Below are 24,161 nucleotides of genomic sequence, written 5' to 3' on the forward strand. Positions count from 1 at the left end.
TACGAGCTTAAAATCAATATTTAAAACAATGCCGACCTGACTAGGGATTTTAACAGAGTATAAACTTTAGACTTGTTCCAAGATAGAACCTGTAAAGATCACAGAGCTTACATACATGGAGATTAGAGAGAGTATAAACTGGGACCTGGATTGGATTGAAGGAAAACGTCAGCATATTCACTCCATGTTTGTAAAATCTATGGTGGAGATAACAACGGCCTAGTCGTTCAAACTTCATCAGGTTGATTATGAGCGGAAATAGAGCGATAAAATACTCAACGCAATACGCATGGCACTATTGTACCTGATTTTTTATTACAGTCAGCGCACGACATCTTCGCAATAATTTTCAGACCAGCAATCGGAAACTCAGCGAACGTGAAGTGTGAAAGATCAGCAAACGAAGTGAACTGGAGCTATTTTCATGGTTCAAAAATTGACGATGCACGGTATCATTCAGAGCTTAATTGAAACGGCATGTGACATGGAATTCACTGTTTCGAGTCGGAAAAATTACCCCATTTAAGCGATGATTGCTAAAATTAACAGTAGAGATGGGAGGGAATGAAAAGCCTTTGCTTTAAAAGAAAGCGGTTTTGTCAATTCGAATCAAACATAGGCACTGAATCACGATTAGACACTCGGAAGTCCCCGACGCCCACATCCTTCTCCTGTGGAAACGATTCCAATCTGTTTCCGGCTATAAATCGGTGGACCATTGGTAGCCCCCAGTCTGACATTTATGTATCAAGTACACAACACTGTTCAATTAACAAAGAACAACGCAATTTGTACATTTGTACGTCTCCCTTCGTAGGTACTATTTCAGAACCAAATCAAAGTGATAGCTGGAATAAATATCGGATCTTATTTATTTTTCATACCGGTGCACCGCTGTGAAAAAAGTACGATGAATTTATGCATTAAAACTGAAGCTAGAAATTTATTTGTATTTAAAGTGGGAAATGTTTATTAATAAAAAAAAAAGACACTGCGAGTAGATACACAAAAACTTGTTATGCGATTATAAAATGGAAGTTTATGTTAAAATCATCGACTGCAGAACCTTCCGACAAAAGAAAAACAATCATAATGAATAAAACAAGTATAGGTAATTCGCATTTGTAATTACTTTATGATTTTGGAACTTTGTGAGCCACGTATACGAAATTCCTAGCATATTATCATACCAAAGAGGGCAAACCAGTTACTGCGTGTAGTCAATCTCCGAAGATTGCAATTTCCTCCCTCCTAGTTTCTGGAGCTGCTATACCTTCACGATAAGTTAACTCTGCGTCTGGATACAGCATTTTGTTAACCGCGCCAATAAATGCTTGGAAAACTTTTCGCACTACAACTTTTGGCGTCATCGACACGTTTCTCTTTTCGTCGTGATTTTTTTCGCAGTTGTAAAGATTTCTCGCTTCTTGGCTGCAGTATTTTTGATCGGTGTTAGAAATATTTGACGTTTCTGAAAGCAGATAAGCTGATGCGCAATCGAGTATCGTATCGTCGTCATTTTTCGCTTGATCTTTTTCTATACAACTCCAGATAACGTGGCTTATCCATTTAAAATCTTCCCAGTCGTTTGAATAGGAGACACGCTGGTCGTCCAGCTGCCGCATGATTAGCGTGCGGAACCTTGAAACGAAAAACGAGAACATATCAAATATTTGCGCCAAATGCGTGAGCCTATACATTTCCAAAATTGAGATTTCAAGGTAGAATGTTTAATCTCACCACCAGTCCCACGGATTTCTTCCGAGCCGTATTGTCTTTAGATTTCCCAAGTACGTAAATACGGCCGGATTCAAGACAACCAATAGATTATGCTCAATATAGAGATTTTCTAATTTGGGCATTTTCGTGAAAGCTTCTTCGTCGATCAAAGAAATTTGATTGAAGGATAGATCCAATGTTCTCAATTCATGCAGATCCTCAAACCAAGCTTGGAAAACCCTCTGCAATTTGTTTCCCCAGAGAGTCAAATTCCTCAAGTGTATCAGCTGGTAAAATGCGTCTGAACTTATAGTCTCGACATTTGACTCGTGAATGTCCAAATTTTCCAAAGTATTTCGGAAGCGATAAAAGACGTTTCTGCAAATAGCGATAATTCCAATTTACTGTCACAGTATGGAAAAGTTTGAATCAGTCATAGTCAAGCTGTTATTAGCCTTGGTAAAAAAATCTTGTACAATCTAAAAGCTCTTGTTTTCGTAATTGTATATATTTTTCCGGATCTTACAAACGAGAATTCATTTCATGCCTGATGTCCTGATTTTACAAATTTCCATCACCTCTGAATATGTACCGATTACCTCTGATACTTAATTTTTCCCAATAGTTTTCATCAATCAAACATATATTATTAATAAGCGTGAGTCAGCGATTCTTCGCGGTTCTGTTTGATTGACTCGATGAAACGTGACTCCGGGGAGTTGGAATTAAATCAGTCAATATTGTGTGTGTGTGCGTATGATGTACTCGATGTACTCACCCTTCGATATTCGGTAAGTTACACTTGTAATACGTGATTGAACGCAATTTAGAAGGTGCTTTATCGAGGTACGAAAATTTTGAAACACCATAGCTCCCGAAATATGGATATGCTTTGTTTTTATCGATCCAGTATTTCGCCCATTTTTCACCGGAAACGAGTTCGACGTAGCACGCGAAGGCTACGATTGCCAAGAAAGTAGCGCAGAATCGTGACATCATTGCCAAATGATCAACAGTCTTGTCACTATGCACTAAATCCAGGGAGTAGATAGATACTGTTACAATGGGACTCGGTCCCGTACTGAACCGGGTATTTCGACTCCGGATTCGTAGAAGCTCGAAGACCGCAAAGACCAGCAAGTGGGTCGTTTCCTGCTGATGTCGATAACGGCCAAACGCCGGAATGCTTCTTTCCGTCGTAATCAGCACCGACCATATTGCTAATGGAGGATCAAAATAAGTTTTACGTAATTGACAAGTTGCAGCGTTGCGGAAGTCTGTTTCCGACATTTCAAGATCCTCGTTATACGACCATGACGAAATTCGCGTATAATTACCGACGCGGTTTTGATTCAAACGAAATTTTATTGTTTTCCTTCGACTAAGCTGCGTAGATTGCACCGGAGTTTTTTTTTCCTTGAAAAGAGATACGAGTTCTTGATGCGACATTATCATTTTCCTTATGATCGCGATGTAACAGGGATTCAATTTATGGAGACATTAACATTCCCCTTGAGCTTTAAGAAAATTTACTTCTTTGTATTTTTTATGTTTGCCACATTAAACGTTAAATCGCTTGTAAGACATTGGGGTTTGTTTGACGTTTATGCTGCAGATGCGTAGGTATTCCGCAAATAAACCATTGTCGATTCGGATTTTTGAACTCAACTTTTCGCATGGATTCGGTATCATTTTACGAATGCATTGTATTTCTGGGAGTATACGGCGAATTTATATTACGACTATATATCGTGCAAACGACGTACAGTAAGAAATGTTTTATTGTCACATGTTTTTACATTATACTAGATTATGATATAAGAGGACAGGGCATTCTGATTCTGCTGGTTTACTCAATAATTCATTTTTAAATTTACAACCCAGAGTCTTGAGTAGCAATTAATTTCAGGCGTCGAAATCTTTGTGAAATTTCAGTTCTCTCTATTATTATTATTATTATTATTATTCGGACAACAATATTCAATAAAGATTTAATCATTTGCTGGCCGTTTACGTAACAGCATTGGCATTATGTGATTCATAGTTGTGTATATATGCGCATTATATTTTACAATAATATATATCATAGAAATATATGTATAATATTCAGTCTATACAACAATTTGTTCACAAGCTAATTAAATTTTGTTTCCTTATTTTCAGATTTCCCATTATAAAATTACCGTCAATTTTACCGATAATTATTAAACTACTAATTCAAATTTAATCATGGATCCCCGGACACTAAGTGAAATATTTCAACGTGCCTGATCAGCAGATCTCATCCAAGCCGCGGATTGTCTCAACAAAATGCAACAATTCGACTGGTTAAAAGTGTTGAACCGGTCCGACATCATTCATTTCTTGATTTAAACATTGAGTTGTGTATTGTATTTTAGCAATAACGCCTAAGCTGTAAGAAAACCGTTTCAATGAAATCGGTTTCGTAAAATTTAATCAAAAATGTATTTTTGCTACTCGTACTGGAATTTTATGGAATGTACGAATTACGCGCAACATAAAACAATATCGAAAAATCATAAACCCTGAAATTGATTCATCGGCGGGAGAGCAGGCTAAATTTAAACTTGGCATTTATAATCGTACGGATAACTTTACAAATCGTCTCTAATATCGCTGCCCGTACAACGAAACGTCTATACATCTGAATTTACTTCGCTGCAGGTGATTATGTATCACACAACGATGAATAAAAAATATTAATTCCTTGGTATTGGTTATAGAGAATCAAAATTTTGATGCTTCCTCGTCGTTTCAACGGCACCGACTATATCACTCTTTGAAATTTGTACATAAGATTTAATATACTATACTATATTATATTATTATATGATACAGATATATATGTGCTATATTCATTCAGATGGTTCTTTCATTATGATCATAATTATAATTATTGTTCATTTAATTAGATTAAGATCCCATAAAATGGAACATTTACTTCAGGTGAAATATGAAACTCTACGTCAGATTCGAATACTTTAGGTGAAAGCATACGAATAATATTAACTACATATTATTGTCATTCGAATAACGCAGCATGTAAGATAGATTTTTTTTCTTCGATACTTACGTTCATTTATCCGCTATGTGTATGCGTGTGTGAATCCTATTTCTGCACAGGAAAGCTGAAGAGGCTCCACACAGCTTTCGGGTCGAAAAATGCTTCTGCGCAAAAACTGAGTTCACGACACGATATGAATTTTGAACAACAAGATAGAGTGTTCTTTACACATTCAAAATTATATCCGGAACAAATATTAATCTCTATCACTAGCAGGATATATTTCCATGTTAAAATGCTCCGTTATCGTGATGGAATTTTTTTCTGAGAATGATTTGACATTAGCTTGTTACGCGATCATGACTTTGACGTAGAACGTAAACTCAGTTTTTTAAAATAGGCAAAGTTCCCGCCGTTGAGCATATTGTTCATTAAAATGAGAAATTTCTGATGTTCTGCTATAATACAGGCTGCCAGGAACCCCGATATTGAATAGTCGCTGGATCGAACAAACTTTGTACAGTATATCCAAGGTTCGGCAATTATACAGTGTTCAAGTTGATGTAATTCGCTGAATTTCACGATCCTACACGCGAGCAATAATTCGACGGGGGTATAGATCCCCCCCTTGCATCTAGTAAATTAGGCGGGGTATCAGCGCGACGGCGATTACCGTCATCGTCAGGGCTTCGACCCGACAGTTGCGTCGCGTCGCAGAACCCTCGTTAAACAGCGCCACCTCCGTCGGCGGCGAGTGCGCAGGCGCAGGTGCTGGGGCCTGAGGGGGACCAATCGGGGGCCTTGGGACCCCTCGAGCATCGTCGCCGCGGCCAGACTTGGAGGAAATAACCGTCGGATGCGTTTCTCCACCTTTTCCGAAGTCCATCGATGACTCGTCTAGGTCCTCGACACCAGCTTCGGCCGACAATCTGGGTCGTATCTTCTTGTTCAATTTCAACGTTGGCGATTTTTTTCGGGACTTGTTACTCGGCTCGGAATCCCGGACCGACGGGAGCGTCGTCTTCGTCACAATGTGCAGCTCTGAAAGGGTTTATGGTTACTGGGAAACTGAAACTACAACTTTGCGTGGATATTGAAATTTCGATTTTATCCTGGTTCGTAGTAGAAATTCCGAGTTTTTCGTTACAATCCGTGTGACAACGCTTTCATCCCCAAAGAACAAACGGATATTTACTGTTACTCCCGAAGTCACGCAGACTATTTTCTGTATCGTCGTGTATAATTCTTATCGCGAGGAAACACTCCGCAATGAATAAATTTACGGAAAAGACATCTCTGATCTGATCGTCTGCATGTGCTTCTTGTTTTACGAATCGAGTGTGGTCAAATAAGTGGAGAAAAAACTCATACCGAAAACAAATATATCTAGATAATCTCCGGGGGTGAAAGTACTATAACATAGAAAAACTGTACTTGTACAGTACGTTGAAATTTCAGTTTCCGACGAACCTAACCGACTGTGATGAACTTTCCGAGAATTTTCTATGGACAGATAAGTTATACAGACGCAATACTCTGCAAGGGTCAAGTTTTCTCTTCAATATTCTCGGGGGAAACGTCCGTATACCATCTCGGCGGCACTGCCGCTCACTCCAACACTCAGCAGTGATCATGTTTGCGGTACGTCGAATTGTTTCTATCTAATGTCTATATATATATATATATATATATATATATACGTAGTTGAACATAACAGGAAGTGACATATTTCTCTGAGCAAGCGGCAGCGAGGAATTCTCAGGGGGAATGCCACGTGCGCTAATGTAAATTGTAATAAATGATCGAGTCGGAAACCTTGGAGCCGCACAGCGCCGTCAGCTTTGCCAAAGGCGTTTTCCGAGGAGCACTCGTAGCTTCCAAAGTCTGATTTCTCGAGCCTTCGAACGGTCATATTAAGCTGATAGGAGTAATCGCTGGTCGCCACCTCCGACATGAGGTACTTGCTACTTGGGAGGATTTTTTCACCTGAAAAAACAGATCATTGCGATTTATTATTGGAGTGATGCTGGAGGAAAGTTTGTTCGATTAATATACGAGTATCTGGCAGCTTCTTTAAAGGATACGAATAGACGGGACTCTAGTACTAGCTCCGGAACGCTATCGGCTAACAATGAGTAAACTGTTTCAGTTTCCGGTTTATATGCTATGTACGTGAAATAACGTCTGTTCTGCGGAAATTGCATTTGATGGTTCGAAGAAAAATAGTTTCCTAGTTCCCTGCAGTTCGGTTATTGGTTATTGGAGGAACGATCGTTTGCGAACGAGTTATGCCGCCAAGATCCACGAACGCGTTTCGAGGAGTAATGCAGAAACAACTTTTCCCAGCGGACGGTGGAAAATACAATGAAAGTTTTGTTTTTCGTCGTATTTTTTTTTTCTATTCCCTCACAGCGTAGCAATAAAAATCCACTCGATAGCCCTTGCCTAGAGGAAATCGAGAATGATATTACGCTCCTCGGAGTTCAATCCCAGAGTAGATACGTACCTGAAGCATTTCGGTATGAAAAGCAGCGAAAAATGATCATACCTGTATCCTTGTACCAGGAGTTCATGGCTTTCGGAGAAGCTTCGACGTAGCATTGAATGACCACGTCGCTGTTTGCCGGGGCGGCTACGAGCTGACTAGCGACTTTGATCAGCGGTCGGACTGGAAAAATAGGTGAAAAAGAGTTGAGGTTTCGCTTTGAGGGACGAATTAATCGAAATGACGTACTTACAGTGCACGCGTACCGAATATCGTTTGCTGACCGAAGGCGGTACACCGTTCGAAGCGATGCAGAGGTACGAGCCCATCTCCTGCCGCAATATGCCGATTAGGTGCAGTTGCTCACCCTCGGTACTTTTTACCGCTGGAACAGAAACCCCCGTTCATTTGGTCCTGATCAGAATCAGAGAATTTTTTTGCCACAGGGGATGTATAAGGATCGATTTTTAGCTACGGCTATCCGTTCGAAATATTCTTACTTTCATACACGCTGTTCATCGACGATGAGTTTACGGAATGATAACTTATCCAGAAAGGGGAACGGGGGCTATAAATACGCAAGTACGATAAAGAGATCTTTTGGGGTGATACCGCCGAATCGCTTATAGGACGGTTTTGCATGCCGATCGGTGAAAAAGGGTATTTATGATGCAGGAGGTCGACGTGTGAATCGATTTCTCACGTAGGTAGGCACGCGTGGCACAGCTGAGTTAGGAAATGTTCAATCTTACCGTGTTAATGACGGTATTCCGATGCACGTTTCGCCAACTTCGCGATTCAATTTATTAAATAGGTTTCTCCACGTCGTCGACACCCTTCAAAAAATCAGATGATGCATCTCCAGGTTATACATAATAACGTGTGCAGCACTTCTATCCCTTCGTAAAATATTAGAACATACATATATATATATATATGGATATGTATATATATTCACCCCCGTGATTCGAAGAGTACACAATGAATATTGCATACCGTATATGAAAACACGGAAGAGCGAAGGTGAAGGAAAAGAGAAAGAAGGATAGATATAGCAGGATCTGGAGAGGCGTGAGCCGTATGTAAAGTAAACATCGATCACTCATAGTCAAAAAGGCTGGTTGCTCTCTCGGATAGATTGCTCCAGCTTATGGTATAACCCGCGCTAAGGAGAGCGTCAAAGTTCGTTGTACGCTTTTTCGGCTCTCCTCAGAAAAATCCTAAACAGCACGCTACCAGATGAAACCTGAAGGGTGGTGAATGTTCCAGTCCATACCGCTGGGTAAAATCATTTCTTTAGATGTGCGCAAAAAACGTACGTACGACAAATTTCCACGGAAGAATATAAATTTTAAACAAACGAATAAAAACAAGAAAACAAACCCAGTTCACTTTGCTGATTTTCTTAAATCTCGACACATAGAATTTACTCTAATTTCCAGTTATTCCACAGGCTACATCCATTTCTTCGGACGTGTGTAAAAAACGTACCAACAATAAATTTCCGTGGAGGAAGATAAATTTTGAAACAAACCCAGTTCACTTTGCCGATGTTTAAAATCTCTACACCTACAATTCGCTCTTTTCACAACCGGTAGACGAAAGTTGAGCCAATTGTAAGACGCGTAGGTCGAAAAAGGGCGTTTCGTCCCTAGGGATCGGACCCTTCCGGCTCTCGACCCTCGCTAATTAGTAATCAGGACTCGAGTCGATTAAAACGAAATGTCGTTCCTTACCCCGCTTGATGCCGTGCTCGTTGCGCAATACGATGTTGCGACCGTCCTCTCGACGCCAGGTGACATCCGGTGTCGGAGTTCCGGTAGCTCGGCACCTGAGTCGCACGCTGCCTCCCTCCTCGGTAGTTAGGCCGTCCGTCGAGTCGTCGAGGTCCATTATATCGGGCGGAATCACGACCTCCATGTACCCCATCTGTTTTCAAATTCCATCTCGTTATTCCATCATTTATACGTTGTACGCACGTACCTTAATTATACTTTCGACATTGCGCTGCGCACCGTCTTCGCATTGCGCGTACTTGCATGCGGGGTGTTATTTGATGATAGAAGGGTGCGCGAGCTGGGTGTCCATGTTCACCGAAATCTCTGGGATGTAGCCCGGCTGCTTGTCTGTCCGTCGAATATTGTACGGGGGATGTTAAGTCACGTTAATATCGGGCTTTTACTCCTTTCCGCTATTCGGGCTTGGTGCGGCTGTTTTACAACCGCAAAATGGACCGCGGATTAACATTGCTCTTGACAGCTGCGCTGCTTGCTCTTCTTCCTTGTCTCACCGCGTGTGCAACTCACCGTGCGGTTGACGAAAAATTAGAAACCAGCTTCCGCGTGGCCGGATATTTTAAAAAGAGTTTCACTCTGCTAGTTCGGCCTAAATTTAAACACAGCGACTGATGTTTCGGCTAATAATTCTTAAAGCTCTGTTTTGGTAGGGTTGGAAAACCTTGTAGCAATGAAAATACAGACGTAAGTTTTTGCCGTCAGGATATTTTATCCCAGCGTCTCTCATCACGTTCAACGTAAGAGCTTCAAATTAATAAATTGAAAAAACATTTACCGAGTATATGGAAGCCCGAAGAATAACATGTGTCGTGTTTTTCGACACATTTATTTTATTTTTTACCGGATGACCGAATCACGCATGCAAAGCAAAAGTATGACGAGGAGGATACAGCGCGGTAAGAAATTGTCACAAACGACGCGAAATTCGATGAAACCAATTTTCCGACACCGATTTTCGCCTTAATCACGATAAACGTCACTCACGTTATACGCTTGACTAAACAGCGATGTGTTTCTCGATAATTCGCGGTTACAGCACAGATGTAGATTGGATTTAATCAAACATGTACGTCTCGCTAAGCGCAATGTATTACACCAACTTACCTGGCTGCGCATCGGGTCAGTATTGACTTGACACATGTAAGTTCCAGAGTCGTTTCGCTGGACATTAGCCACGTGGAGTTTCCACGTGTTGTGACCATTGTGGGTTACTGAGAGCCGTGGATTATGGGCCACCATGTGCGTGTGAATGGCCAAAATCGCCCTCGAGTCCGACTTTATCCAGGCAACCTGAAAGCATTTAATCAACCCTAAATAAGTAATATTTACTTCGGTATTCGACTATTCACACCCTAAACGGGACTCTTTACGAAGGTTTGGTGTATCGACAAAATTTTTGATTATCTTGTTAAAGCCGTTTGCGAATTCTTTGAAGTGCAATTAGGTAAAAAGCGGATTCCGCTAGTCAGGATTTTCGCTTCTTGTATTTACGTGAAATTCAGGTGAAATCGGAAGTCATTAATTCTTTTCCCAAAACACAAATGATAACACTGCAGAGGAATTTTTCCCCACAGTCGTTGACTCGATAACTTCTTATTAAGGAATACTGAAAATCCCTTCGCCTGTTTCAGAATTTTTAGAGCAAATTCGTTGTCGTTTCTCTTTTCAAACGTGGCTCTTAAGTGTAGTTGAAACACTGTATAAATAAATAAATAGTATTCTCTCACTCAAAGTCAAATAGCAATTTTATAACTCCACGAAATAATTACAAATATATATTACGTCAGTTTCACACGGGCTTATTCATGAAGTTTGGCTCTCGAGTTAATGCGAGTGGCGCAAAAATTTCAGCGGATGAAAAAATGAAGTGCAAAACCGGCACCGGGCAGTTTCTCAAACTATACAACGTGTGGGTCTAGCGTAAAGTTGAGTTTAATCTAGTGGTACCATACATGTAGGCATATATACTTAGGTATATCACACATAGCTATAACACGCAATGTACTTCTGGCCGAAATGTACACCGGCTGTCTAGCATGGTTTAGTACTGTTACTTTGAAAAAATTTATAATTTAAATAAAATCAAGTTTGTTGATCTGAATTTTAATTTCGTGGATATGAAAGTCCGAATTACTTACAAGATAATTTGTATAAACTTGTTCGGTATAAATTTTATTCACGCATGTTATATATCGCATGAATCGTCGAGTCTATCTCTTCGTGGGGAGAAAATTTGGTGTTTTTATTGTTGACATATTGTTTCAAAAAATTGTACGGAATTTTGTCCCCAGCTTTGTTATTTGTGCGTACTATAATGACGATAATGAAGACTGCAGTCAGCTATTGAGGCGACTATTACTTCCGGGTGTTTATGTGCAGGTTGAAAAATTGAATGCTTAGGGTAGGTGGCAGGTTGTAGAAGCGTTTATCGGAAATCAGGCTGCAGACAATGGAAGCGTCGAGAGAGTGCCTGAACGAACGGGCGAACCTGCGAACTACGTTGGTACCTAGCCACGTTGGATACTAACACGCGTGCAGGATCAAGCGGCCGAACTTCCTCCATCCCTCGATCCGCGGAAAATCCACCCTTGCCTCCGTTCCGTGCCGCACTGCACAACGAAGTTGGCGAGGCTGACGCCGCGATCTGTCATATTTCAGGCATAGCTCTATTCAGAGCGCGAAAAGCTTTTAAATTTCGAACAAAAGCGCGCACGTTATCCGAGGCAATACAATTTAAGGTGTACTGCATAAATAACGTTGATGGAGCAGCGTCGCGAGGTGTCGTACGGACCTACGGAAAACGTCACTCATCGCCCCGATGAGAGGAGAATGCATAAAAATTATGCGATTGTATGTGTTGTATTGTATATGTATGACTCAATGATCGATTTTCGCATTTACTTATTCATGCACGTGAAGCTTCTTTTTACTACGTTGGCGAATCAAACGATTCATAAAATTATTATATTCATTACAGTTAGAAATAATGGCTAAATATACACTCGACAGGATTTCTTCGTTTAAAAAAACTTTTTTTTTTTACATTTCTACACACAATTTCTGAAATCGAAGCCTTGAAAGTTCTTCGGCCTGTATTTACGAAGGCAAACGATATGTGCAGAGTTTTGTGAACGGTGTGAAATTGGCACGCAACAACACAATCTAGATTCGCAAGTGAAATTGTATAACATCGCGTTATATTTTGACTGAAAATACGTTACATCTCGACGATAAATGAAAATACAACAAAGAGTTCGCGTTTCCATATTCGAGGTATGTGTGTACACGCTCTTCGGTGCGCTTCACTCAACAGAAAAGAGGGCCAAGGGGGTATATGGACGGGGATGAGTGCGAGGAAAAGGGAGGAAACAAACCACTGCGGTAGTACGGTAGCATTCAGAGTTCTCATTTAGTTACCGGTTGGGAAAAAGACGAAAAAGACGCGAGGAAAAATTCGGAGGGCATTTCTTTTTTTTTTTATTTTTTTTTTTCAACCGAAAAAGAGAATGAAAATAATTTTGCTTGCGAAAAAACATTTCACCGAGCTTTTTTCTCGTCCCTTTTACTTTGCAGCAGGTACTTACACACCAAAGCCTTCGCATCATTCGTACACGCTGCTAGCGTGATACGGGTAGGTATCGATGATCGTACAGAGAAAAACACTTGCCATTATTTCGTATAAGAGATTAATCGCAGCCAAAAAGCATCGTTGCTATCGAGGAAGGAACGTTATCGACACATCCTGTTCCCTCCTTGAGCGTGGCACGATCTGCCGTAAACTACCGTGATCCATAAATCCAGGTAAGTAGAGTAAATTCGTTCGTCCTCTGATATTGGTTGGTAACGCAAACCGGCTGCACGCGGCTCTGAATTTTTAGTACCTCTTTATATCCGTTGGTTAGAAAACCTGCGTGGAATTACAGGACTTTTAATTGTTAATTGAACTTACAGATCCGGTCACGTAGCGTTAACTGTTCTCCGGTAAAATTGTGTTTCTCGGTAGGCAATGACGACAAGACTCGACAATCCAAATGGTGGTTACGGTTCTTGTAACTCAATGTAGTTATTCAATCTTGTTAAATAATGCATGTACATAAGTTTAGAGGCTGACATTGGAACAAAGAAAAGTTTAATGAAATACTTTTTGACACGGTTAACTTTCGGACGTTTTCGGACAGGTTGCTAAATTCAACAAATTTATCTGTAATCAAAACTAAAATATACTTTCGCCAAAGATTGTGTCAGCCGAATACAGATTCTCTTACTACCGTACGGCTGTATTTTCTTGTCTCTAGTGCTAAAAAAACGTGGTAGTTTGTTAATTTGTTTTCAATTCTCATTATTTTCCAGTATAACCGATAATTGCTGGCAGCATTACTCATATTGTCGGCTCCGGTGCATGCAGGGTAAAACGAAACTGTGTCGTTTGTAGAAGCGCCGTACAGTTAGCGAGATTTAGAGTTGAACTTTGAAATTCGAGAGCGTCGAAATCGTTCGTTCGGCGCCGCCACCTCCAGGAACGAAAGAGGCCGAGCGTATCCTCGTATCCCCCGCGGCTTATCGAAGTGTCTTCGAATTTTCGGTGGAGGGTACGAGCCACTGAACAGAGAAACGATAGAACTGGAGGTACGGCTGACTACGGGTTGGCGAATTCGGGCCCGGGTGGTCGGGCTGGCTGAAGATTGTAAGCCGCTGTAACAAGGGATTCCAAATCAGAATCCCGCGCCTCTCTCTCTGCCTCGCAACCCCCCGCAGCATCGAATTCGAAGTCTCCACACACCCTGCAAGCTCTCGGAATGTGTATATACGTATATACCTATCCTATATAAGTACATATATAACAGTTGTAATATACAGGATTTCTGAAGGAATTGCCTCCTTCGAGAGACTGTACAAGTGCCGAATTTGGATTCGGTCGTAAAACTACGCCTGCTTAGGCAAACCGATTTTCAGGAGCGCGAGGGTTATAGTTTCTGTATTTTAGGGTCGGAGCGCGTAAGACGTCGTAAAGATATACCTCTAATTATTGTACACAGTGAATAGTGTCGGAAAGTGCATACAAGATGATTGATTTTTCAATTATTTCTTGTAGCAGTCTCAGCAAAGAAATTTGACTTTGAATTCTATATTTTTTTTCATCCAAGTGCACGATAATTCCAAAAGAAATTACCATCAACTGACAAATAAGTGCTGTACTCGTACAGTAGAATGAAACAATACCAACCAGTCAATCAGTGAATCGACGAAATGTACCAGTCCGTTAATTTTCTCGCGCCGATCGCACAATCGAGGCAAACGAAACCTTGCCCGCAAAGCAAAAACATTGTCAGAGATTTTGGCTCCGGTTCTTCGGTGTGTTTGAATTCATATTTTTATCAATACGGCGGTTGTGACGGCGCGGATCACGGAGGCAACGGGTGACGCGCATCCGGGATCTCGGGAAGATCTGAGTCGCGGAAAAATCCGAATCCCAGGGTCGTGGTAGGTGTACATCAGGATACAGATATACGTCGGAGGTCGTTCCAAGTCGACCCTGCTCCGCGGGGTCCGAGGGGTATATCAGCTGGAGACTTTCACGGTCCTCGCTATTTTCCCGGGCTTTCGCCTTCGCGCTCTAAGAGGTCTGCTCACTTCGTTTCAGCTCTCACCACTTTTCTACCACTTCGTATCCACTTCAGCCGTTTCGTTGAAGAGGAAGACGGGGGGGGGGGGGGGGGGGGGTCACAGGGGTGGAATCCATCTCGCGCCCGCTTGATCCCTCTCGTTTGGGACTTGCCTGGTCTAATCCCGTTTCGCATTATCGCACCTGTTCGTGTATAATCGTTGTTTTGTTGTTGTTGTATTTTTATTTATTTTTTTTATTTCATCCGTCTTATATGTTGCGTTTTCATTTTATTTTCATTTTTTCCCATTCGCAACACCTCCGAGTCCTGTTTCCTGCATCAGCTTTTCCCCCCTCTCACTTCCTCGTACCTCATTTCCCTCCTCACCCTTTCCTGGCGTGCCTTTTGACTGCTGATGGGAAGCCCGCGCGGGTCGAGACATCGAAAATCGTAGAAATTTATTATTTTCCGAACTCCGGTTTGCTCTTACGGGCCGGAAAGCCGGCGTGCGTGGCATGTGGAATTTCTTCGATAACACATCGCGCGGTCGAAGTGACGCGGTGCCATTGTAGTTTTCCCGGTGAATTATATACGAGGCCTAAACTGCGCCGAGAGATGGGTTTCTCCTGCGCAGGGGCCAAAGGTTCTTCAGAAAACCACTTCTCAAACAGTTTATCCGATTCTTAAAGCTGCGCCACGTTCCGACGCGGGGCTCGGGAGGTTTATCTATAATATCATACGTGCACGGGGAAAAGGAAGATACAGTCAAGGTGTCTCTCGGGCTCGTCACTTACACCTTCTTCCCTCGTGAATACCCGAGGAACCGGAGGATCCCACGAGCCGTCTTAGCATCAGATCATCCCGGAACCACTCTCCCTATTCTCCGAAGAACACGCGGCGACGAGGGATGAAAACCTCGGGGAACCGTTTCGAGCCAATATTTGTCTTCTGTCTGTTCTCGCCAAATCCTTTCCCATGCGAACATATCTCGGCGGTTTTCTCTTGCCGCAGGTGTACCGCACCTTAGGCAGTCAAGTATACCAACCTCTCGTCATATTTGGGGACCCGCCGAGCTAGGAAGTGGATGAGGAAAATCCGTTTTCCACCGTCTTAATATCGGGATGGGATTTGTTTCCGAAAAAATATACCCACAAAAAGGGTCGGAGTCGACATTTCGTTTGCCAAGTGTCCGTCAATGAGCCCCAATTACCGCGCGAATCCAAAAGCGTGAAGCGAAGGTGTACGTAGAACGTAGCCTTGTAACGAGCCCCATTCAAGGGCTATATTCAGGCCAATTTAGGGGTTGATTCTCCTTGGTGAAACCAGCGGTATCATCCATTACCAGTTCTCAAATTCGATTTATATCCGTTCCAATTCTTACTCCCACACCGCACAGTCCGTACACGTATATGATATACCTATATATTCCTCCCTACAACTTGGACCGATTCTAGACCACGTACGTACTTTTCCCTCGCTTCTCTCTTCATAACATCCTCGGCATCCCTCCGCCACCTTACACCAAGTATTTTTCCTCTCCTCAATGGAAGTGTTCGCCAAGTGAAACACGCAATCAAACCTGCAGGACTTTTCCTCAGAAAGTGAATTACCCGGCTATTCGACGATTTCTTCTCTCATCATTCCCTCTCCTGTATTCCATCTCCGAAGAGATATCCTCGATATTGGTCACGCCATGCGCCACCCATGAACTATGAGAAATTCTTGACAAACTTTCACTTCGCACCGCACTCCGCACATTTTCGATCAGGCGCAGCAACTCGCACGTGTCGAATTGATGTAATGCAGCTGAACGATTCGTATTCGCGGCACGATTCCTCGATGTGTACATCCATAATTTACGAAATTGTATACACATAATATTCTGCCGCGCAATAAAATTGGCATACACACGTATCGTATCGCACGTACGATAGAACCGCCGTGAACGCAGAGTAGCTAGCTACGTATGATCTAGGCGAGGTGATTATGCTGCGCGGAAATTGTACGAAAGGGTATCAAATTCACCGTGTCCTTCCGGTTGAGAAGTTCCCTGCAGGGGGTTGCGGGAACTGCTCATAAAATTGACTACTTATCCTGAAGAGAGAATAGCTCGTCCTTGAGAAGGGATAATACACGTCGGTGGGTATACACGTGCATATAGAGACAATCGCAGAAGTTCCATCGTCTGTTCTTAGGAGCCAGGATCGCATAACGTTTGTATTGTTTGCAATTGTGCTCCGCAGTATACGGATACGGGATTGATAGTATACGCGGCACGGTTCCAACACAGATTCGGAATTAACGGAAGTATACACACGTATAGACACGAGTTCCTTCGGGGCGGTTGGGTGCCGGGAGTTATACCTTGCGTATAGGGTGCCGGGCTGCCTGTTTCGTGCAGTAAACTTAAACAGTCGATTAAATTTGATTGCGGCAGTTAAGAAATTACTACTGAGCCATACTCCTTATTTCAACTGCGAGTTCATTAGTTGCCGCCACAGCTGACGCCTCAGTGCCTTCCAGAAACCTTGGCAAAGTCCTCCTCATCGTCGTCGTCGTCGTCGTCGTTTCATTCAACTACTCTCGAGGCGTTCTTAGGGTGAGTCTGGAAACTGTGGAAACCAAGAACGAGGAATTGGGGGTTTGGAACTGGAAACTTGAAAAGCTACGTCGCGATACAATGTATTTCAGTCCCTGCTACAAGGTGTACCAAATGTTTAAACGGTCTTGGCTAACCCGGGCTGCAATCTGGCCCTAATGTAGAACCGGAGGCCGTACTTAGGAGCAACGAATCTCGCCTTGGGATTCGTCCTGCTCGATACGTGGAGGGAGTTCCTTAACGGTCCCCCCGCGATTACTTATTTCGTAAACAAAACTTCCTTCTGATTACTTTCACGACGATTCCGTGATTCGGGGATTTATGGCGCCAGTGAAAAATAGATTCATCTGTATCAATCCGGATAGGGCCGACGTCGGTACAAACAGGGATGATATACCGGAAGAAATAAAGTTTTCCAATTGTCAATTCACATTTATATCCCGTAGTTTCTTACAGACTGTGTTTCAATGCTTGCGCTATAGACGGCTACGCGTATTTCTACAGTCTCGTTTCGTATTATCATAGACTCAGAACGGCACCGCGACGAGAGATATAGTTGGAAATTATTTTCCAACAGTTTGAAAAGTATTTGAAGAATGTGAACTTTTCCCGGTGTGTGGGTACAGCGGCTGGTACAGTATAGGTTAACGAGACTCGCGCAACGTTAAGGCGAAGTTTTTCACCCCACCGCGTACCACGGATGGTGAATTTCTCGTTATTTAAAACGCGGAGTCTGGTGACTAGACTTTATCTTTATTATCGTGTATAGCGGACCACGCGGGCACTGCAAGCTTGCAGGGCGCATTTATCGCTAGGACAAGCCCGAAAAATATCCGCCTGCAGAATTCCCATTTTTTTACCCGACTGATCCCGCAACTCCTAATCGATTCGTCATTGTGTGAGCAATAATCATTGTTCAAGTCTCGAAACCGAGTCCTTGTTAGGACAAATTGCTAATCACTGTGTCACGTGATGCTAATGGGTGAATAATTACACCTGCAGCAGTTCAAGTATACGCTCGGCGCAATACGTTCGCCGTCTTTACGTGACATCGTTTACCGGCTTTATAGCTTCGTAGAATGTTACCGAGCTTCTAGCATGCAATTATGAACAACGTGACGCGGTAAGGTGCGTTGAAGAAATTTTTTAAAACAGCTGGCCAGTCACAACTTGGCGGTCCCTTCTTACTCCGCGAACATGACGTTCATCTTCAGGCGATGGAACCTTTCATATTTCCATAAAACGGTGATTTTTATTTTTTATTTTTTGGTCTTGTTTCTTTTTTGTTTTGCGAATCTATTTCAAATCCATGCCGGGCGTCGTCTATAAGTCGATAAAAATGCATGACTTCGAGACCCGTCGACGTGATAATCTATAAACATGGACCAGGCGGTACTACATGCATAGAAGCCGGTTACAGATATGGAAAATCGACGCAGTACGGTACGGGAATATATATATATATACTTATACATATGAATGTATGTATATTTATATATGTGGAATACACATTTATTGTTTTCCTTCGATCCCGTCGCGGCTTGACGGCGATGCAAACTGACGTGAAAAATCCGCGTCGCGGCATTCGAAAGGAGAAACTCACCCGACGGAATTTCATCGGATTCAAAACGCTTCGGGAATTTAGAATCGCGCCCGCCGCGCATCACGTATATTCACTATACTATACCTATAAGGTGAAGATGGGGTGAATGCCGGTAGCTATACCGACGATAGTGTGTGGAGGTGGAGGGCGGGCTGAAAGTGAGCTAGGCGTTGAAAATCCAAGGGTGGAAAATCCAAGAAATTCCTCGATTTACGGTTAAAAGTGTTTCGAATATACGCCGGAAACCCGCCGAATCGATTATTGCCTAGCTTTCGCATATATTTGCATTACACAATTATATAACTACATCTGTACGAGATTGACGAGACGTCGGTGCATCTTCCGTTTTTATTATAGACTTCCGGGATATGCAAATGCAAGAAGACCGAAGTTTTTCATTCATTTGCTACACAATTCAAGGAAATTGATACCCGAGATTTCAGATGCAGTTATCATGATATTATATCTGGCGCGAGTTGCGTTATATTGTCATCGGAAATTGGGATACTTCGGACTTACCTTGTAAGACTGAAGATGATTGACAACGCAGGTGAACGACACGTCCCGGCCTTGCGTCACGGTGTGATTTTCAAGTGGTGCCAAGAATTCCGGCTGGATCTCCGCCATCGGCATCAGTTGACCTGAATGCAATGAGGAGATTGAAATTGTCGCTGAAACTGTGCGCTATATTACAATTATACGCGATATTGCTCGGCGGTCGTAACGTTCGTATAATCGAGCACTGCAATGATCTGTATATTTCCAATGCATCGCGAGAGCACCTATAACGTGAATTTTCTCTTTGACTCTCTATATTGGCCGCTAGGGCGAAATCATGTTGGCCAAATTGAGTTGGATGAAATAGCTGACCGGATTGCGCCTCGTGCGCTCTCGGTAATTTCGTTCATCTGTTGCTCGGATTCGGTTCCTCACAATACAACCACAATAGATATACCCTATAATTTTCACGTGAGTGAGATAATTTTCGGATAGTTCAACGAGCTTGTACTTCATACGCCAACGAAGTGATGCGAATTTCGTTGTAATTTCAAACCGCAGAATTTGCGAACGATGCGGCGTTATGGCGAATTAGCGCAACGTCGTTAACTCGGCCGTGAAATCGTGCTAAAAAACTACCGTACACTCACAAAGATACAAATATGTATCCAGAATTTGTGTGCAGGGTTAAAAGAGCTTTGTTTCGCCCTGGTATAAATCTGCAGGGAGTCAGCTGAATGATGTTTCAGGAAATGCCTGAATTATGCCGTATCGGGTAAGCAGGTACATCCATCTTTTCCTGGCTAGGTATCATATACGAATAATATATAATAGGAAGCGAAAATACATTCGCACTGTATTTCTGCAGCGAAGCTATTTATTCGTGAGAAAAATAAGTCGCGGCGACGGTGAATCGGTGTAGAATGAATCTGAGCCTGGCGGGCCTTTTTTTCTCCCTTTCTTCCACGGGCTATCATTTCACTTTTTGCTCATACTCGTTCATACCCGATATGACACATCCGATGCGAATCTCGATCGAAGAATGTTCCACTCCCCGCCTTTGACAAGTGTGTTTTTATTCATAAGCAGATTTCTTGCCGCGTAAAAGGGGGGCCGAAAATGGCAGACGCATTAACCACCTTGGCTTCGTTCGAGCCTCGTCCCCACCCCGAGAAAATCGACTGAATTCCAAGCAGCCCTTACATTCGCTGCGCTGCCGATCACCGAGCTCTCCTATATACAGGCCGGGTGCTTTTTCTCCATCACCTGCCCCATTTTCTCCTTTTCTTTTCATTTCTTATCGCGCCAATAACGTTTTTCCGCCTTACGGTTTGACAAATCGAGGAATTGATTCGGCTCGGCGATACGCGAGCGCGTCATAATACGTATACATAATGCCGATAATTCCGGCATCACGCAGTCCTGCATCACCCGGCTGGGGTGAATCTTCCGCTGCGGATATCGGGGGTGCGGAATGAGGAGGAAAGCTCAGTGATACAGCGCCAAATCAGCTGTGAATGATACATAGGGCGGCTGTTTCGCGAATTGGGTGCCATCCGAGCTGCCTGCGTACAGAATTTTGGCCAGCTTGAATACAGCGGTTTACTCATCATTTTTTCCTCCGAAAACAGCTAACGTCAATGAAAAGTGTAGAGCACTATTAGCCGAAGTATGAATTCGATCTTTGTCAAGCTTCGCAAAACTTCGAAGAAATTCACCTTGTGTCTAGAATGTTTAGACGTATCTGCAAGGGAAGAAAATCCGCGAGGGTGTAAAAGTAGAATGTTCGTTGCTGAAAAATAGTACGTATTTTTCCTGAAACGTTATTATTTAGCTGGCACAATTCGAGAATGAAATGGCATCCCCGGACGGCGAGGAAAAGGGAGGAAGAGAATAGCGTGAAAGTGAGGATGGAAACGCAGATACGGATGTCTAACGTAATTTCCGCCTGGGGTGGCTGGTGATGTCTGAGACTCGTCGCCGTAAGCCAATGAATTTTGGAAACGATTTTACGGCAAACCGCATATTCGTCTTACTTATATGTATAACAAAACGCGCAAAACCACGACGAAAAAAAGTTTTCTATCTTTGCTTCAGCTGTGCTTACCTTTTTTTTTTACACCATAACGGGCTTAAAACTTTTTCGCTATAAAATCAAATTTTATTTCGAGCGTCAAAATCTTAGAGCTTAACTGTAAGGGTAAGACCGCCACAGCGTTATCTTTAAGAAACTCGGAGCAGCGTTTGCAACTCAACTCCTTAAGCCCGCTCGTGGTTGAGCGTGAATATGCGTATAAAATGTACATTTCTCTGTCTCTTTCTCTCTCTCTCTCTCTCTCTCTCTCTTTCTGGGTATCAGAAGCGTCGGGATAAAGGGGTTTCCGCGGATTCGCTGTTTCCGAGTGGCTGTAGGTGCCCCGGTTATTTCGAAAAGCAAGTCCCCGCCGGCATCCATTTGCTTAGAAATTGATACGGTCCAGCCGAATCACTCTCCGAAGGATCAGCGTAAGCGCGTAAGCTCTTGTACAATTTCGAACTTGTGTGCGTGGACCGATCCGGACACCGACGATATCTCGGGAGTAAGGAAGGCGAGAGTTTCGGGCACTCTCTGAATTGGCATTCAATACCCTCCCGCTGGCAGCCAACCGTCAACTCTCGGCCGTCACGGTTCGTTTTCCAGGCAGTAACCGCGTACTGGCTCACTCAAAGTCCCGTAGTACCAAAATCTCCACTTATACTCGAGACTGCTCCTCGATGGGGGGGTCGAGCAACCCCAGCCGACTGCTTTAGGGGTCTCTTAGCGAGGAGCTGGAGCTGCGACGTTGTGCAGCTTAACCATGCTGTAATCGATCTTGACTCCTGAAAAGATTCGGATTTCCGGACACGTTTTCAGTTGTAGGTACTCGTTCCTCGTACGACTCTCGCCCCTACCTGCCGCCCTTCCGGCTATTCGACGCTTCAAACAGCGCTGCGGCGTCTCGCCTGCAGTTACGCATTCCATTTCGTTTATATTAAAACGGGTGACGACCAACCGCTGAGGACAACGGGGCGAGCTTAGTTATCCTCCCCCCCTCAGGAAAGGAATTGGAATATTTTTGGTCTCTTTCGCGAGGCAGGCTCCTCCTCTGCGTGCAAATCTGTATCCGTGCGTACACAATGTACAGCGTTACATACATGTATTGTATGTGTATATTCGGAGCGAGAGAAAATCCTTACTTCCTTCCTTTCTCTCCCTAGCCGGGTGAACTGGACTTTTATCTTTTGATGACAACCAGCGGCATGAACAGCAGCCGCAGCGGTATGGTAAATAAATGGTCCTTGGTAGAGATGAAGTGACTATCTCTCGCGCATTTAGGGAACCTCTCCAGTACTTACGAGGTAAGCGGTTGTTGCCCCCGAGGTAGTGGCGGGTCCGGTAGCTAGTGAATATAATTCCGTAGCTGGGAACCACGTGTCTGACGTTCGTTTCACGATGCGCAATGGCAAAGTTTCCAGCCGGAGCCACGACCTTCGATTTCCGAAGAGATTTTAGTCCCGAACAAGCCTCACGTTCGAAATACTTGCACATTGGAAGTAAGTCGGAACCTTTGGTATTATACGTATACATGCAATATACACAGGCGTATAAACTGAGCTCAAAGTGTCAACGAAGTTCAGCAATATTCGAGGACCTTCCAGCAGACCTTCGAACATTCCCCATGCGTAGGTAATTAACGTTAAAGTCAGCACCTTCCTACGAAAGCTATAAAATTAATCGCCCCAGGATTTATCGGAGTGAGCGTGGTTATGCCGTCAGCTATTTCATTCCAACCGTCGTGCATTTCAACGTCAATAAACGTCACACGATTCAGCATAACGCGATACATACGCCTATAGGTCAAGTTTATTTCCAGGTGAAAGAAAATGAAATACCTATAATACCAGAAGATTGAACTCACCGAATGTGGAGTGAAGGAACGCAGCAAGTACAAGTGCGAGGCTGACGTCACTCGGGGCCATGCCATAGGCTGTGGACTCTCCTTGTGTTCGCTCCTTCTGAAACGATAATGTCGAATAATTGGGGCTGTAACGATGTCTTGAAATTTCGTTGAAAAGAGATTTACAAGGGTGGATAGGTATGTACATATTGCATATGCATAAAGAAGATGAACAAAAAAAAAACATGAGGTGAAACCGATAACCGTGAACTAAGCAGAGTAAATCATACCCCCGATTGAATCAAACGGTGCTCGAAAAGGCTAACAGGCGTATTAGGAAGTTGATGAAAACATCGATTCGGATAAGTGAACCTGCACCGATTAAATCAGGGAGTTTAACTTTGAGCGAGGCGATGGAAGCTCCTTTAATTTGTTGAGCGAAAGTTGGAGGCCTGAAGATCAGGGATTCGGGCAGTGAATTTTGATCCCATCGACGTTTCATATTATATTTCTCTGGGGGTAAAAAGGACGGGTTGTTCCACTCGGGGTGCCGGCGGCGCCCGGGTTTGAGGACCGCGTGAATATTAACTCGACAGTTGGTCGCCACATAAACGCCAACCGTTGATATATCCACCCTGGAGTCCACCCCCCAACCCCCGCCATTCCCGACCCCGATAACACCCTCGACTGCCCCGTGGCACCGCCGCCGTTTCGCATATCCACACGGCCAGACGGCACACAAGCCCGTCAAGAGTTCCACACGCACACGGCATCGCGGCGGAACCGACGGATTGGCTGGAAACGTGTCCGCCGCTCTCTGCAACCGCACACCGAGTCCCTTTATCGCCAAACTAAATGAAAATTTCGCTTACGATGCATCGACCTTTATTCTTTATTGTCTTCTCGGTCCGCTTTC

The 24,161-nt window shown here is 43.4% G+C and overlaps 2 protein-coding genes and 1 long non-coding RNA gene across 7 annotated transcripts in view; all 3 read right to left on the reverse strand.

Annotated features, from left to right (window-relative positions):
* Positions 1–915: 915 nt before the first annotated feature.
* Positions 916–2,812, reverse strand: LOC124308098 (leucine-rich repeat transmembrane neuronal protein 3-like). Its single transcript, XM_046770453.1, has 3 exons — positions 2,498–2,812; positions 1,741–2,097; positions 916–1,641 (listed from the first exon to the last, which is right to left on the reverse strand). Exons 1-3 carry the CDS (start codon positions 2,716–2,718, stop codon positions 1,221–1,223), a joined length of 999 nt encoding a protein of 332 aa, XP_046626409.1. The 5' UTR covers positions 2,719–2,812; the 3' UTR covers positions 916–1,220.
* Positions 2,813–3,482: 670 nt separating this feature from the next.
* On the reverse strand, positions 3,483–5,298 carry LOC124306716 (uncharacterized). Its single transcript, XR_006908664.1, has 2 exons — positions 4,814–5,298; positions 3,483–4,132 (listed from the first exon to the last, which is right to left on the reverse strand). It is a non-coding gene; the product is annotated as an uncharacterized LOC124306716 (long non-coding RNA).
* A 15-nt stretch (positions 5,299–5,313) lies between these two features.
* LOC124306718 (lachesin-like) overlaps positions 5,314–24,161 on the reverse strand; it is a 57,605-nt gene continuing 38,757 nt past the window's right edge. For 3 of the 5 annotated variants that reach the window (XM_046767657.1, XM_046767655.1, XM_046767653.1), the window contains 8 exons: positions 23,267–23,363; positions 19,350–19,471; positions 10,130–10,315; positions 8,966–9,158; positions 7,483–7,614; positions 7,293–7,412; positions 6,560–6,730; positions 5,314–5,785 (listed from right to left, as the gene is read on the reverse strand). In XM_046767657.1, coding sequence (XP_046623613.1) covers positions 5,379–5,785; positions 6,560–6,730; positions 7,293–7,412; positions 7,483–7,614; positions 8,966–9,158; positions 10,130–10,315; positions 19,350–19,471; positions 23,267–23,327 — 1,392 coding nt within the window. In that variant the 5' untranslated portion in view covers positions 23,328–23,363 and the 3' untranslated portion in view covers positions 5,314–5,378. The remainder of the gene's footprint in view (positions 5,786–6,559; positions 6,731–7,292; positions 7,413–7,482; positions 7,615–8,965; positions 9,159–10,129; positions 10,316–19,349; positions 19,472–23,266; positions 23,364–24,161) is intronic. The other 2 variants (XM_046767656.1, XM_046767654.1) reach the window with 1 other exon arrangement.

This window comes from Neodiprion virginianus, chromosome 6 (assembly GCF_021901495.1).
Source record: "Neodiprion virginianus isolate iyNeoVirg1 chromosome 6, iyNeoVirg1.1, whole genome shotgun sequence".
Classification (NCBI taxonomy): Eukaryota; Metazoa; Arthropoda; class Insecta; order Hymenoptera; family Diprionidae; genus Neodiprion; species Neodiprion virginianus.